Genomic DNA, 17,919 nt, shown 5'->3' with positions numbered 1-17,919 from the left:
GGACGCTGATTCCAGACTGCCCTCAACTTATGACTGCTGGCTTAATGACCATTTGTAGTTATGACAAATTAGTTTCCATCCATTGCTTCTTGTCCTGCCTTCAGGTGCTTTGGAGAACGGGTTGACACCCCTCTTCTTTAGGGCAGCCCCTGAGATATTGGAAGACTGCTATCATGTCTCCCCTAGTCCTTCTTTTCACTAAACTAGACATACCCAGTTCCTTCAACTGTTTTTCATATATTTTTGTCTCCAGGCCCTTAATCATCTTTGTTGCTCTTCTCTGCACTCTTTCCAGAGTCTCAACACCTTGTGGCAACCAAAACTGGACGCAGTAATTCAAGTATGGTCTTAGCAAGGCATTCTAAAGTGGTATTAACTGTGATAGAATTCCCAGATGTCATATGAAGGTACTGTTCTGACTTAGGCTTCCCAAGATCATGAAGCCAACTCCTCGTCCCGATAAAACCACTTTTATTTAGGTTACAGGGGATTCGTCTCCAGCAAAATCCCAGCAAACAGTAATTGATGAGATTTCACAACGATAGACCTTGATCAGGCTTGGAGAGCTGCCAGGCCGATATCTTCCAAATTCCAAGCTGTAGCAGCAATTACTTGGCAAGGAGTCAGGAACGGATCTTCACCCTGATGAATTGAACTAATGGTCTCCTGCAAACTCCCCTCCCTTTTCACTCCTCTTATTCCCTCTGGGAGGAGCCATTCACTGTCCACCTGTGCCTTTACTCCCAAGTCAGCCCTTGTTCCTTAGCTGTTCCCTTCTCCTGGCAACTTTGCGCATGTACACAATGGGAACAGGCTCCAGCTGTTCTTCTGCCCCATTGAGGCCTGACTCTGAACGCAGCTGATAACTGTCAGACGGCCCTGGCCCTCTCTCTGCCTCCGATGAAGAGCTCTCATCAGAGTCTTCCCCAGACCCCAGGACTGGCCCACGTTCCACCCCAACGTCCTCACTGTCCGAATCTGCTGCCAGATCCACTAGCCACTGGTGGGCCACAACAGCTACCAGTGTTACCTGGGCCGATATAGGATTAAACCCGGAATGCTATAAAAATTAGCACCTGGATATAAGCAGCTACCTGGGGGTTTATTATAGAGCATAGAATAGTGTTCTGTCCCCCCAGACGACAGGCAGACAGACTTAAAAGGAAATAACTTTATCAGTCCTCGGCTCACGCTGGCTGCGAGCCCAAAAATAAACATAAATAAAGTCCCTGGCAAGAAGATAACAGAATGCAAAACAAAACTCTTACAAAGCAATTCACTTCTCCAAGTGTCTCCTTGAATCAGGGTTACAGAAAGCAAATCACTTCTCCAAGTGTCTCTCACAAACAAACCACGACCGATGAATGATGAACGTTGACTCCTGCAACCAGGGCGTGGCACCACCCGTCCTTTTATCACCAGAAGACGCTGCTAATGAGCCCCAGCTGCATTGTTAATCTTGCATCCCGACTCAACTCACAGCAAACCTCTGCTGAGTCACAACAGAATAGTAAGGTTGGAAGAAGAGTTGTCCAAACCTAAAATATCCCTTAATTTTCTGAATATCCTCTTTTTGTTGCCCAAATAAGACTTTTGAATTATTAACGTCAAATCCTCAGAATGTAGGTTTTGTGCAGGTTTTCTGACGGGGCCTGAGACAGGTGGAAATTGAAGTGCTCTCTAGGTATAAAAGAGGCATTTTAGCAATTGAATTGTTTCCTTTCCAAGCAAGGCAAACAGCGAGAGCAAGCTGTAGCCACCGATAAGAGCCTGTGTGCAAACAGAAGGGCTAAATACATCTCTTTTTTTTTTCCCCTTCTGGTGGAGAAGAGATTTTGGTGGATGAATGGGGGTTCCAAGCATTCATTGCGGTTTTTTTAAAAAAAACATGTAGTTCTCGTGATGATAGGCCGTCTTGTATTGTAGCGTGGCCTCTGTGGCACATCACAAGTGGGATCTGCTGTTGCGCATTTGTTTGTGAGACATGCTGCATAGCCTGCCTTTCCACCAGAAGCTCAGGAAATCCCCAGGCCTTTCCTTCTCGGCTGTCGGAGGCAGGGGAATTGCTCAATAAATGGTTAAGGCTTTTCGAAATTCCCGTTTTCATACTAGAAATGATTCTGTAGCTCTTCAGAAGAATTCCTTATGTAGCTTGAGTGACAAGCCTTGATGAGCTTCTGACAGCCTCATAGAATATATTTGAAATTACTTTATTGTCATTGTACGTAAATACACAGTATACCCATACAACGAAGTTCACATAACACCCAAAGACCAGGCCCAACACACATAACAATCCCCAAACACACCCACACCCACCAAAATTTCCCCGCCCCTAAACCCCCCCAAACATCCATACCACGGACCAAGTTGTGCTGTCCAGCAGCTCATTGATGGTGGCCCTTTAGTTCATTCTTGAGTGCGATTACAGCTCTGGGATAAAAGCTATTGAGAAGACGTGTGGTCCGAGTTTTAATTCTTCTGTATCTTCTGCCAGAAGGCAACAGTCCAAAAAGATTGTAAGCTGGACAGGAAGAGTTATTGAGAATGTTGTGCAACTTCCTCAAACAGCGAGATGCGAAGATGTCATCCAGGGCTGGTTGCTGGAGCCCGGTGATATTCTGGGCAGTTTTAATGATTCTCTACAGAGCGTTTTTGTCCGCTGCAGAGCTGCTCCCATATCATGCAAGAATGCCGTATGTCAGGACACTCTCGATGGTGCTGCGATATTAGGACAGAAGTAGATGCCGAGATAGATTTATCTTCTTGAGCATTCTCAGGAAGTACAGCCTCTTCTGTGTCTTCTTCACACGAATGTTAGCCTTCATGGTCTATGAGAGGTCCTCCGAGATATAAACGCCCAGAAATTTAAAACTACCAACCGTCTCCACCTCCTCCCCATTTATGTACAATAAATACATCAAGCTTGTTGTAACTTGGCATCTGTGCCTGGATCAGGATAGTTGGATGGTTCCCCCAAAACACGTTGTACTTCTCTTCCTTCTCCTTTTTTGGTAGATAGAATAACAGAGTTGGAAGGGACCTTGAAGGTCTTCTAGTCCAACCCCCTACTCAAGAAGCAGACCCTAGGCCATTTTAAACAAATTGTTGTCCAATCTCTTCTTGAAAACCTCCAGTGATGGAGCACCCACAACTTCTGGAAGCACGTCGTTCCACTGACTAATTGCTCTGTCAAAAAATTCCTCCTTAGTTCTAGGTTTCTTCTCTCCTTGATTAGTTTCCATCCGTTGCTTCTTGTCCTGCCTTCAGGTGCAGTGGAGAACAGGTTGACCCCGCCCCTCTTCTTTGGGGCAGCCCCTCAAATATTGGAAGACTGCTATCATGTTTCCCCTAGTCTTAGTTTTCACTAAACTGGAAATATTCAGTTCCTGCCATTATTCTTCACCTGACCGGAACTGGGTGGGTGGAAGCTGCCAGCATAGCAGTGGGAGATTGGACCATGGGATGGGCTTGTGGGTGGGTGGGTGGGTGGGACAAGATCTTGAACTTTCAACTGGGTGGGGAAAACCAGGAAGCTTTCAGATTCGGGTTTTCCCAGATGTGCCAACATGGCTCCCTTAATCAATTGGAATTTTGAGGAATCCTTTGCCTTGGACTCTGATTTAATTTTGGATGCTATTTGGCCCCCTGACAATACTCCCTTCCCAGATTCAGCTTTTCTTACAAAATCCATCTCTGCTTTCCCTTTAAATCAAACTATGAGCTTTTCTCTACCGTTCCCTCAATGCCAGCTCTGAAATTGCTCCATATTCTTTGGGTGATTGAAGACGTCTTGCCTTCTACTTGACCCAACCAGCATAATTCTGAGGAACCAACATCTGTGACCTGGCCTTCTGAGCCCATCTTTCTCCTTATGGGAAACGGGTAGTGACAGCCATCAAACCTGGTTGTGAGATGGTGTTTTCTGCAAGAATAATAATGGTACCTACAGCCTTCCTTCAGAAAAATGCTCTCTGCTGAGCAAATTATTTGCAGGTTTCGGTGTGTCGTTCAACATTCCTGACTTGACCTCTGCTCTCCGAGATGGAGTCCTTGGAAGAGCAATCTGTTTTTGCTCTTCTTCTGTCCACTAAGGCCTGTTGTGGCTCACCAGTGGCCAGAGGAGCTGGCAGCAGAGTTGGACAGTAAGGAGGTTGGGGAGGAGCATGGGCCAGTCCCGGAGGCTGGGGAAGGCACGGATGAGGGCTCGGCATCAGAGGCAGAGAGGGGGCCGAGGCAGTGGTGAAATTCTATTTTTTTTTTACTGTCGGTTCTGTGGGTGGGGCTTGGCGGACTTGGCAGGGGAAGGATACTGCAAAATTTCCATTCCCCACCCCACTCTGGGGACAGCCAGAAGTGGCATTTGCTGGTTCCCTGAATGTTGTGACTCAGCAGGTGTCTGCTGTGAGTCTTTTCGGGATACAAGATTCATTATGCAGCTGGGGCTTGTGAGAGGCAGGTTTGGAGATAAAAGGACGGATGCTGCCACGCCCTAGTTGCAGGAGTCAACGTACATTCCTTCGTGGGTTTCTTGGTTCGTACAACATTGCATGTTACACTTGGATAAGTGCTTTGGTGTTTCATGTAACCCTGATTCGTGGAGACTTTGGAAGAAGTGCATTGCTTGTAAGAGTGTTTTGTATTCTGTTATCTGCTTGAAAGAGACTGTATTTCTGTTATTTTTGGGCTCGAAGCCAGTTTGAACTGAGAACTGATAAAGAAAGACTTCCTTTTAAGTTTGTCTGCTTGCGTTTGTTAAGAGCCGTGAAGGGGGGACAGAACACTGAACTACTCAAAAATTCCGCTACCGGTTCTCCGGAACCTCTCAGAATTTGCTAAATTTCACCCCTGGGCCGAGGCCATCTGGCAGTAATCAGGTGCCTTTGGAGCTAGACAGCAGTGAGGCAGAGGAACAGCTGGAGCCTGTTCCCAGTGTGTGCATGTGCAGAGCTGCCAGAGGAAAAGAACAACTCAGAAATCAGGGTTGACGTGGGAGTAAAGCCACAGATGGAAGATGATTGGCCCCCTCCCATAGGACATAAAAGAGGAGCAAAAGGGGAGTGGGCTTTTGCAGGGAACAATTCATTCCTCCAGTCGTTAGATTTGTTTCAGGAGTGCGAAGATCTGTCCGTGAATCTCAGAAACTCTGTGCCAAGTCTTTCCTTGCATTTGGAAAATATTTACATGGCAGCTTTCCAAGACTGATAAGGTCTGTGGTCATAAATACTCCTTGGAAAGATTGTTTGCAAGGCCTTGGCTGAATGCGAATGAGAAGAATTCACATTCGTTTAATCAAAGGAGTTTTGTGGGGAACAGGACTCTGCCTCCTGCTTTTTGGGGACGCCTTGGCAAGAACATGGCCTTCTACAAATAGTAAGGTAGTGAGGCTACCACAGGGGGAAAAAGACCTGCGCATCATTTAAGTCTCGCCATCTGCCATCTGCCATCTAAGTGCTTCAACCTGCTTTGAAGTTCTCCAGTAAAGGCGACAACTTCATTATAGAGTCTGCCAAGCATTATTTGAGGTCCCAAAAGAAAGAGGGGGGGGGGAACCACGACACTTTTGGCAGCCTATTAATTCGGTGGCAAAATAATGTCAGGACGATAATTAATATTGTTATTAATGCATATCGGGATAATTAATTTTCCACCCATCCCTATCATTGCTTAATCTTGGGAAATTACTTTGTGGAGTTCAGTTCTTCAGATGTGAATATACTAACGATGAAAATGGAGCATAACTGGCTGCAAACTCCCTTCTGAGGTCTGACAAAAACTTAGGAAGGGCCGGGAAATATAAAACCTTTCTCAACCGGGAATGTAAGAGTAGGAAAGAGGGGAGGAATGGGAAGAAGAGGGGAAGGGTAAAGGGGAGGAAGGGGAAGGAGAGAAGGGAAAGGAGAGGAGGAAGGAAGGAAGGAGAGAAGAAAGAGAAGAAAGGGGGGTAGGAAGGAGGGAGGGAAGGAGGGAGGGAAGCAAGGAGGGAAGGAAGGAAGGAAGGAAGGAGAGAAGGAGAGAAGAAAGGAGGGAAGGAAGGAGAGAAGGAAGGAGAGAAGAAAGGAGGGAAGGAAGGAGGGAAGGAAGGAGGGAATGTAGGAGAGAAGGAAGGGGGGAAGGAAGGAGGAAAGGAAGGGGGAAAGGAAGGAGAGAAGGAGAAAAGAAAGGAGGGAAGGAAGGAAGGAGGGAAGGAGAGAAGGAGGGAAGGGGAAGGAGGGAGGGAAGGAAGGGGAGTAGGAGGGAAGGAAGGAGGGAAGGAAAGAGGGAGGGAGGGAAGAAGAAGTAGGACCGTAAGATAAGATGGATCTATGGGATGTTAAAAAAGCAATTTTCAAGTATATTGTCAACAGTAGGGAAAAATTGTTATAAATACATATTATTAATAACAGTTATGAGATCATTGTGAATGTATATATGAAATTGATAAAATTAAAAAAAAGAACCTTTCTCAATCTCTACGAGAGAAATAGTTGCGGTGTCCCATTCCGTTCAGCCTTGATGATCTCCAAGTGGTCAGATGTCTACGGAGACCAGGGGTGGTTCCAGCACGCACCACTGCTGGTTCGCTCGCATGCGCAGTGCTATTAAAATTGTTCTGCGCATGCTGAATACAACAGAGGAAGTAGAAGTAATTCTACCTGTCTTTCTTGGTTCTTGGGGCCCGGCAAATATATTCTAATCTTAATCTGTTTAGGAAACTACAATTCTGGCCCAAATCATAGTTGGTCCAATTTTGTCTCATCCTTCAACAAGCAGTGGAGATGATCCATATCAGCATGAGCATGATGTCTAATAAAGAGAAGGACTAGGGATGACATGATAGAAGTCTTCCAATATTTGAGGAGCTCCTACAAAGACAACTTCTTCTCCAAAGCACCAGAAGGCAGGACAAGAAACAATGGATAGAAACTAACCAAGGAGAGAAGCAACCTAGAACTAAGGAGGAATTTCCGAACAGTTAGATCTATCAACCAATGGAATGGCTTGCCTCCAGAAGTTGTGGGTGCTCCATCACTGGAGGCTTTCAAAAATACTGGACAACCATTTACGTGAAATGGTGTAGAGCGGAGGGTTGGACAAGAAGACCTCCATGGTTCCTTCCAACTCAATTATTTTATGCTCTGTGTCTTTCCTCCAACTTTACAAGCCTGAGAACAAGGTCTCCTAGCAATTTCAAGCTGGATTCTTAAGAGACACAGAGTAGTTCTTACTGTCCTTCTGTGGTGGTGATGAAGCTATATATCCTCACTTTTCTACGTTGGTCTCCTGGCGAGATGAATGCTTTCCTTGGTGTTTCCAGCCAGTTTAATAGCCATTAACATTTAAGTCCCTGTTGCACTAATGTATTTAAGTTTTAATTCAGTATCACTGCACTAATTAATTTGCTTATCCTGCATCTCAGGGCCTGAATTCTCTTTTCCTTTTGGTAGTAAATTAAGAGGCCATGGATTGATTTTTGCAATGTGGGGCAAAGGTTGTTTTCTTTCTTGTTTAAGTGGTGCTGAACTGGTGATACAGATTGTCTTCCATGGTGCAGTTGGGTGGTATGAAAATCCAAGAAGTATCCACAAGGTACTTCCTTTTCCAGCAACCAAGATCTTTGAAGAAGGCGTTGTCCTATGCAGGTCAATCTCACCTGTCCCCACTAAATATCTGGAATAGGAAAATGATGACCTGCATCATCCATCCATCTATCCACCCATCCACCCACCTTCCATCCCACCTACCTATCCGTCCACTCATCCATTCATCCACACATCCATCTTCCATCCCACCCAACCACTCATCCGTCTGTCCATCCGTCCACTCACTCACCTTCCATCCCACCCATCCACCCACTCACCCATCCATCCGTCCGTCCATCCATCCATCCATCCATCTGTCTGTCCATCCACCCACTCACCCATCCGTCCGTCTGTCCATCCATCCATCTGTCCATCCATCCATCCACCCACCCACCTATCCATCCATCTATCTACCCACTCACCTTCCATCCCACCCACCTTCCCATCCACCCACCCATCTGTCTGCTGACCATCCATCCATCCAACCACCCACCCACCTTCCATCTCACCCATCCAACCACCCACCCACTCACCCATCCATCTGTCTGTCCATCCATACATCCATCCATCCATCCATCCATCCATCCATCCATCCATCCACCTACCTATCCACCCACCCATCCATCTATCTACTCACTCACCTTCCATCCCACCCACCCACCCATCGACCCACTCACTCATCCATGTCTGTCAGTCCATCCACTCACCCACCCACCCATCCATCTACCCACTCAGCTTCCATCCCACTCACCCCTCCATCTCTATCCATCCGTCTGACTACCCACCCATCCATCCATCCATCTGTCCATCCGTCCACCAACTCACCTTCCATCCCCCCCCACCCATCCACCCACCCACTCACCCATCCATCTGTCTGTCCGTCCATCCATCCATCCATCCACCCACCCACCCACCTATACATCCATCTATCTACTTACCCACTTTCCATCCCACCCACCTTCCCACTCACCCACCTGCTCACCCATCTATCTGTTCGTCTATCCGTCCATCCATCCAACCAATCACCCACCTTCCATCCCACCCATCCACCCACTCACCCATCCATCTGTCTGTCAGTCCATCCACTCACCCACCCACCCATCCAGCCATCTACCCACTCACCTTCCATCCCACTCATCCCTCCGTCTCTATCCATCCGTCCGACCATCCATCCACCCACCCAACCATCTGTCCACCCATCTGTCCACCTATCCACCCTTCTACCCACCCTCCCTCCCTCCACACATTTCTTCTTTCATCTGTGCTGTATAACTTTAAAAAAAAATGATTTTCAGTCTTTTACTTATTGACAAGACAAAATGTTGCATCTGGTTAATGAAAATTTCATATGACAGGAGATAAATCCGCAGATGTTTGCTGATGAATATTTAATTGTGCTTATTGTAGGGTCCTTCTGTCATTCATGGCTGATCAACTGCAGCTTTGTAAGAAGCAGGAGGCCTGGGTTGCGATCAGGAAACTTGGTTGCAATTTTATATTTGTCCCCCTTTTTTATGGCCAAGAAAAGGAGATCAACAGCCTCCCTTGATAAAATGCTTTGAAACCCCAACCCAGTTAGGAAAACAACAGCTGAGAAAAAGACGAAAGGCGCCACATTTCTCATTTTTAATCTTTATGTGTGGACCGTCAACGGGAGAAGAAAGAAGTGGAATATTGTGAAATGATCTTTTGATGTCTCCACAAAAGTTGCAGGAAAGACACAAGCTCAGAAAACGTAGAAATTCTATATGTAGAAACCCCAAAATGAGCTTGAGAGCAAAGATGTACAGGGGGGGGGGTATTCAGCAGGTTCTGACCAGTTCTGGACAACAGGTAGCAGAAATTTTGAGTAGTTGCAGAACCGGCAAATGCCACCTCTGGCTGGCCCTGCCCTCATTTATTCTTTGCCTCCCAAGTTCCAGCTGATCGGGAGGGAATGGAGATTTTACAGTATCCTTTCCCAGGAGTGGGGAGGGAATGGAGATTTTACAGTATCCTTTCCCAGGAGTGGGGAGGGAATGGGGATTTTGCAGTATCCTTCCCCAGGAGTGGAGAAGGAATGGGGATTTTGCAATATCCTTTCCCTAGAGTGAGGAGGGAATGGGGATTTTGCAGTATCCTCCCCCTGGAGTGTGGAAGGAATGGAGATTTTACAGTATCCTTCCCCCAGGAGTGTGCAGGGAATTCAGATTTTGCAGTATCCTTCCCCTGGAGTGTGGAAGGAATGGAGATTTTACAGTATCCTTCCCCTGAAGTGGGGAGGGAATGGAGATTTTGCAGTATCCTTCCCCCAGGAGTGTGGAAGGAATGGAGATTTTACAGTATCCTTCCCCTAGAGTGTGGAGGGAATGGAGATTTTGCAGTATCCTTCCCCCGTGAGTGGGGAGGGAATGGAGATTTTGCAGTATCCTTCCCCCGTGAGTGTGGAAAGAATGGAGATTTTGCAGTATCCTTCCCCCGGGAGTGTGGAGGGAATGGAGATTTTACAGTATCCTTCCCCTGGAGTGGTTGGAGGTTGCCAATCGTCTGAATTTTGATCACGTGACCACGGGGCTGCTGCAAGGATTGTAAGTGTGAAAAACCACAATTCCCTTTTGGGGATTCACAAAGAGGACGCAATGGCTCGGTGGCCAAGACGCTGAGCTTGTTGATCAGAAAGGTTGGCAGTTCGGCGGTTTGAATCCCTAGCGCCACGTAACAGAGTGAGCTCCCGTTCCTTGTTCCAACTTCTGCCAACCTATGCAGTTCGAAAGCAGGTAAAAATGCAAGTAGAAAAATAGGAACCACCTTTGGTGGGAAGGTAACGGCATTCTGTGTTTCTTCGCCATTGAGTCATGCCGGCCACATGACCATGGAGACATCTTTGGACAGAGCTGGCTCCTTGGCTTTGAAACGGAGATGAGCACCGCCCCTTAGAGTCAGGAACAACTAGCACATATGTGCGAGAGGAACCTTTACCTGTACCTAAAGAGGAGGAGGAGGAGGACTGTGGGGTCCTTGGTGCTCTCTGAGCTTAGTTGTTTTCTTGCAGACATTTCATTACCCAACTAGATAACATCATCAGCGCTAGAAGGGAGTGGAGTTTGCTCTCTACGGTTTGCCCAGTCAGTGTTGGCGGGAGTTTTCTTTTCTTCTTGGTAGTTCCTTGATTTGGCTGTTGTTTGCTGGCTGGTTGATTGCTTATCTAAGTTGGTACCCGCTGGCTTCCAACAAGCAAATCCAAACCAGGAAGCCAGCAGAAGATGGCCAAGACCTACAGTTAGAACGTCTAGAAATCATCAGAGCCAAGGTGGCGCAGTGGTTAGGGTGCAGTACTGCAGGCCACTTCAGCTGACTGCTATCTGCAGTTCAGCGGTTCAAATCTCACCGGCTCAGGGTTGACTCAGCCTTCCATCCTTCCGAGGTGGGTGAAATGAGGACCCGGATTGTTGTTGGGGGCAAATATGCTGACTCTGTAAACCGCTTAGAGAGGGCTGAAAGCCCTAGGAAGCGGTATATAAGTCTAACTGCTATTGCTACTGCTATTTTCCTAGCCAGACCTTCCAAAGTTCAAGAGCTTCCGAATTTAATAGACACCCCCTTAAAATAGCAGCCCGCCTTTTTTCTCGCATCTTCAAGAAAATGTTCTTCTAGACCCTTCTGCCATTAATTAATTATACCCAGGCTGTTGATTAAGTTCAGTGCTCTTTGCCCTCGTAATAGGTGCAACAGAAGAATGATTAGAATCTAAATTACATTGTTAATAAAATAGATTCCTTCGCGATAACCCTTTCATGGTTTCCTATTCTTATTCCAATTAATTTAATAAGGTTATGAAATACAAAGCCTGAATCATAAGTACATGCAAATTGGGATATCATTTAGCAGTTGGATTCACCGTACCCAGGATTAGCTGCGACGTGACGCAGGGCATTGAGAGGAATGGATGGGCAGATAATAGAATAACAGTGTTGGAAGGGACCTTGGAGGTCTTCTAGTCCAACCCCCTGCTCAAGCAGGAGACCCTACACCATTTCAGACAGGTGGCTGTCCAATCTCTTCTTAAAAACCTCCAGTGATGGGAGCAGCCACAAGTTCTGGAGGCAAGTTGTTCCACTGGTTAATTGTTCTCATTGTCAGGAAATTCCTCCTTAGTTCAGGTTGCTTCTCTCCTCGATGAGTTTCGTTCCGTTGCTTCTTGTTCTGCCTTCAGAGGTTTTGCTCTCGTCCTTAAGGTGTCTATCCTCTTTCCATCCATCATCTTCTAATGTTTTTCTGATTGGCTCTTCATGAAAAGCAGGAAGTGAAATACCTTGCTTCATCATACTTGGCATATTTTACTGTAATTTCTTTGGCGGTTGAGATCCGGCTGGTAGGCAAGTTTCATAAATTAAATTAAAGGTTAAAATTTAAAAAATAGCAATAGCAATAGCAGTTAGACTTATATACCGCTTCATAGGGCTTTCAGCCCTCTCTAAGCGGTTTACAGAGTCAGCATATCGCCCCCAACAACAATCCGGGTCCTCATTTTACCCACCTCAGAAGGATGGAAGGCTGAGTCAACCCTGAGCCGGTGAGATTTGAACAGCCGAACTGCAGAACTAGCAGTCAGCTGAAGTGGCCTGCAGTACTGCACTCTACCCACTGCGCCACCTCGGCTCTTAAAAAATAAAATTATTACATTACATTTTGCATATACCTTGGGTATACTACACTGAAAGCCATTGTTTTATATTTTGGTTGAAAACTATATAATGATAAGATCTTTCCAGGGATGCGTTCAAAACACTAAAGTTATAAAAAAAAGTTATCCAGCAACCCAGTTCTTGGGAACAAACTGGTGGCACTTTGAAGATAGGAAATTCTACAATTACCAGCTCTATAAAATAAGTCTGGATGACAATTTCTCCTTTTTATAGGGATGGAATTCAATCAGAAGAGTCAGCAGTTCGGCGTTCGAATCCTTAGCGACACATAACAGAGTGAGCTCTATTACTTGTCCCAGCTTCTGCCAACCTAGCAGTTCAAAAGCATGTAAAAAAAATGCAAATAAAAAATAGGAACAACCTTTGGTGGGAAGGTAACAGTGTTCTGTGCACCTTCAGCATTGAGTCATGCCGGCCACATGACCACAGAGACGTCTTCGGACAGCGCTGGCTCTTCGGCTTTGAAACGGAGATGAGCACCGCCCCCTAGAGTCGGGAACGACTAGCACATATGTGTGAGGGGAACCTTTACATTTATATCTTTGTTGCAGATATACTTTTAATCAGAGTCGAACCAATTCCATCCTTATAAAAGGAGAAATTGTCATACAGATTTGTTTTGTAGGTCTAATGTTGGTGGTAATTCCTCTAGCAGATAATTGTCAATTTTGATTTCTTAGGAACAGCACCTGCTTTTTGACAGACAGATAGTGAAGCCAGCAGGGAAAAAAGATGAGATTTAAGAAACATGGCTGCAGGGAGCCCAGTTTAAATCTAAGCAGGCTTTGAACTTTAGCCGAGGCACAAACCTCAATGTTACGCAAGTAGTGATTGCTCAGTGCAGCAGTCCCAAAGGAGGGTGGGGGGGAGAGAATTATACTTTTGGGAAATCAGAAGTCAGCAATCAATATTAAGAACCGAGTTTGGCCATTGCACAATCAGTTCGTAAAATTCAAGTTGCATAATCCATAGTCCAAGTGTGTAAAATTTGTAAAACAGCTTGCAAAATTCAATTTGTAAAATTCAATTTTTTTTCCACTCTATATACTTTATTTATTTTATTATTAGTTTGTCAAACATGTACAGGATAACAGATATAAGTATGAACATGGACATGGGTACGAATAAATGGGGACAGTAGGACAGGGACAGTAGGCACACTGGTGTGCTTATGCATGCCCCCTTTACGGACTTCTTAGGAATGGGGTGAGGTCCACGGTAGACAGTTTAAAGTTGAAGTTGTGGAGGTTTGAGGATGTAACAACCGAGTCGGGTAGAGCATTCCAGGCATTGACCACTCTGTTGCTGAACTCGTATTTTGCACAATAAATAAATAAATATTTTGCACAATAAATAAATAAATATTTTGCACAATAAATAAATAAATATTTTGCACAATAAATAAATAAATATTTTGCACAATAAATAAATAAATATTTTGCACAATAAATAAATAAATATTTTGCACGATAAATAAATAAATATTTTGCACGATAAATAAATATTTTGCACAATAAATAAATAAATATTTTGCACAATAAATAAATAAATATTTTGCACAATAAATAAATATTTTGCACAATAAATAAATAAATATTTTGCACAATAAATAAATAAATATTTTGCACAATAAATAAATAAATATTTTGCACAATAAATAAATAAATATTTTGCACAATAAATAAATAAATATTTTGCACGATAAATAAATATTTTGCACAATAAATAAATAAATATTTTGCACAATAAATAAATAAATATTTTGCACAATAAATAAATATTTTGCACAATAAATAAATAAATGTTTTGCACAATAAATAAATAAATATTTTGCACAATAAATAAATATTTTGCACAATAAATAAATAAATATTTTGCACAATAAATAAATAAATATTTTGCACAATAAATAAATAAATATTTTGCACAATAAATAAATAAATTGCACAATCAGTTTGTAAACTTCAAATTGCACACTCCACAGTCCAGGTCCGTAAAATTTGTAAAAACAGTTTGCAAAATTCCGTTTGCAAAATTCAAAATGGACAATCCGCGCAGGTCGAGCAGAAGATATTCAGTGAAATCCAGAATAACCTTCTTAAATCAACACCGAGGCAGAGCTTACCATAAAGGCTTATCGGATCATAATTAAAAAACGGTGGGGAAGATTAAAAAAAAAAATTACTTCTGCAGCAATAACACAAACCAAGGTCTTTTTGGCGTGTAGAGGGGATAATTCACTTTCCAGAGAAGAGTTTCTCTTAGATTTGCAAATATGAGAATCCCTTCGCCAAAATGAAATACGTATGTTTTCTGAATTAGCTGTCACAGTTTGCTGCTATTGTGTGAATCTGCCTACTGTGGAACTCCAGAATTTGATTTGCAATATTTTTATTTTAGTTACTTTTAAGGCCTGAGTGACATTTCATTTGTGATTGCTTGGCAACCTCAAATGTTATCTTTTGACTTGAAAATGTAATGTTCTGAAAGAGAGAGAGAGAGTGGAAGTGAAATATTAGAATAAAGAACCGAAGAAAAGAATACGATTTGAATTGCAGATATCTTTTGGGCTTCTAATATCTCCCATGTTTCTTATGTAAATTAGCAATATACATATTTAAATTTCGGTGGGTCTGTAAAAAATCACAAGTTCACTTTAATACTGTAGAGCTGCAGTTTGCAAATACGAGGGATAAGCAGACTTAAAATGTTTTGTGGAAGACATTGGCCCACAAGGGTGATGAAGAGAGAAGTCTTCATTTAAAAGGATAGGTAAATAAATGGTGCCATCTTCTTTAGATTAACTCAAGTTCCAACTTGGGAATTTCCTTAACACTTTCAATAAGAGTATAATCTTATACGTGTCTACTAAAAAATAAGTCCCATTGAGTCAACTGAGGCATGTTCTTGGGTAAAATAAACAGCTGGCTTAGTCATACTACACTCAGTATCAGGGATGCAACAGTATTAATACTGTTAAGACTTAATAGTATGAAGTATCCGGGGGTACAGACAATTAGTTATCTGCACCTTAACAATCTGAACTGGCCTGTCAACACGTCGTCCTTAGTGAAGCATGGACTAATCCTGCATCGGATGAGGAGAGCACATCTTTCTTCTTCTGTCCTGGCCACTTTTTACAGAGGCACAATTAAGAGTGGTTTAACAAAATGCATCCGTTTGGTGCGGTGATTGCAGTGCCTCAGATAGAAAGCCCCTACAGAGAGTGGTGAGGACAGTGGAGACGATTATAAAAAGCTCACTTCCCATTATTCAGGACCCTGCTTATAAATGCTAAGTACTTAGAGCTCGAAGGATTGTGAGAGACCCCCACACACCCACTTCACGCTCTGTTTCTATTGCTCCCCCATCAGAGGAGGTTCCGAAGTATTTCTGACAGGATTTCTGTAACAGCTTTGTTACAGGCCTTGGCTATCCGTCCAATAAACTCCCAAGATTTGTTTTTCTTGCCATGGACATGTACACATCTGAACTAGACTGCGTTGTTTCTATGTGTGTATGTGGGTATAGGCGTAATTTTGTATTTATTTATTTATTTATTTATTTTGCCATTTATGTAGTGTATATTGGAGGTGTACCCTTTGAGATCTGTATGCCACAAAATTTCACTTTAACGTATGCCAATTAGTGTACATTCAAAGTGGCAACAAACTTCATCCAGGTTCTAGAATTACAGCTTCAGAAGCTACAAATTGGGGTTTTTCTACAGCTTCACCTCTAACTTAGCATCTCATGTATACAAGTCAGGACTGTAACAACAACTGGAGAAGCCATTAACTGCATGCCAATCTGTCTGTAATCAGGGCGCAACCGGTTGTAGACTAAAGTTGTGAGCAGACACCTGAAGGAGGAGGAAACCTCCAACAGTTCTGAAATGTAAGTACAGAAAAGACACGCGGTCGGAGGCCGCGGATGAGGCCATTCCAGGAGTGGCGTCATCCGCGGGACTCCCCGTGTCTTTACATGGCTTTCCTTTAGCGATCACAACATAAATTGCTTGTCTTGTTTGACTTCCTTGTTCACCAAAGTTGAGCAGATTGTGGCCGTTTTCAACGCCTCCGCCCGGCAAAAAGCTTGGGACCATTTCTCCAAAGCTCAACGGAAGAACCTAGATATTTGGCGCAAGCACTCCGAGGTGGGTGAATTTTTCCTTTTCTGTTTTTATCCAGTCATTTCACAGCCTTGGACCAAGTTGTGGGGGCGGAGGGAAATGCCAAGGGGCCTGTGGTGGATTGTGCCTTTGTTCAGCAGTCTTTAAATTGCCGCAATTGTTGTGTGTAAAAGTAATTAAGGATTGTTTCCAGAGTCCCTGCAACGGTTTATACAGCTGAAACTCTTGGGGGACAATATCCCTTCCACTAAAACAGCTAATGGGGAGAATTAGCAAAGTCGCCTCAACATTCACGTCGTAGTCCTGGAGTGAATGAATTCCAAAATGAATTTAATTCATCACAATATTGTCCGAAAGTGGAGGAAGCTATTGGACAAAGCAGATTTGTTTCAGAACAATCTTCTCCATCATAAATATTCCTAGCAACATAACCGCTAAGGAGATATTGGAAATCCAGATTTCTTATTTCATTAGTATTAGCTTAGGACAGGCATGGTCATTTTTCCAAATTGACCTTGGACAAAATAAATGGGGGATGTTTTTTAAGGGTCCACAATCCGAACTTTATAAAATAGGGCACTGTCCAGCCAGAATCCCACATTTTTAATCTTTTGAGTCCTATCAAGGATAAGATTTTTTTTTTATTGATGCGGTGATAGCAAGGAGCTGCAAAGTTTTTCTTGAACCCAGATAGCAGAAAAAAAACAACTTCCTCATCCTAATAAGAGCTCAGATTCAACTGAGAGGTCCTGCAGAAGTGGGAAAGGAAGTCCTTGTTAAGTTATGACTGCTTCCTGGCCTTATTTATATATAAAAAAGAACATTAAATGATGTACTTCTTTCAAAGGGTATCTGGACTTTCTTATTTTGCTTGAAAAGGTTTCGCTTCCCATCCAAGAAGCTTCTTCAATTCTGACTGAATGAGGGAGAATAGAAGGATTTATATTCCTTGCAGTCGAATTTATTAAATTCCTGGCGTCTGGTTGTCAGTGCTCTTTCTGAGAGCCGTTGAGGCCACTTGGAGGTTTATCTGTGCCCTTGGGGGTCTGCATTTTTTATGGAAATCCATTCATACTCCCACAGCATTCGAAGGGTATTCCTCTGGCAGGTGACCCTGAGGACACAGAGAAACCTCCAGGTGACCTCAACGACCCCAATAAAGGATGCAAATGACCAGCTGTCTGCAAGGAGTATAAATCCTTCCATTCCCCACCATCCAGTCAGAGCTGAAGAAGCTTCTTGGATGAGAAGTGAAATATCTTCAAGGAAAAACCAGAAAGTCCAGTTGCCTCTTGAAAAAGCACCTTTGGGGCACCTGCGTGAAAGGAACATCACCTGCAGGATGGTAGATAAAGCATTGTGGTGAATCAGACCTTTTTTGAACTTCTAGGTGAAGCTGGTACAAAATGCAACAGACTTTGCAATTCAGTGCTCATCCCCTATCTTGTCCATTTGATGCCCAATCTGGAAAGACCAGTGATAGGACATAAGGTATCGGACAGAAGGAGGGGACTCAGAATCATACCACCTGGTTTGTCCT

At 43.7% G+C, this 17,919-nt stretch overlaps 1 protein-coding gene across 1 annotated transcript in view; it reads left to right on the top strand.

Annotated features, from left to right (window-relative positions):
* Positions 1–17,919, top strand: part of ENOX1 (ecto-NOX disulfide-thiol exchanger 1) — a 132,600-nt gene that overhangs the window by 25,482 nt on the left and 89,199 nt on the right. Inside the window, exon 5 of the mRNA XM_032226638.1 lies at positions 16,297–16,403. Within this exon, the coding sequence (XP_032082529.1) occupies positions 16,297–16,403 (107 nt within the window). The remainder of the gene's footprint in view (positions 1–16,296; positions 16,404–17,919) is intronic.

The sequence above is a fragment of the Thamnophis elegans genome, chromosome 11 (assembly GCF_009769535.1).
Source record: "Thamnophis elegans isolate rThaEle1 chromosome 11, rThaEle1.pri, whole genome shotgun sequence".
NCBI classification, from domain to species: domain Eukaryota; kingdom Metazoa; phylum Chordata; class Lepidosauria; order Squamata; family Colubridae; genus Thamnophis; species Thamnophis elegans.
The sequence above is the reverse complement of the archived record's forward strand: the minus strand, read 5'-3'. Positions and strand labels throughout refer to the sequence as shown.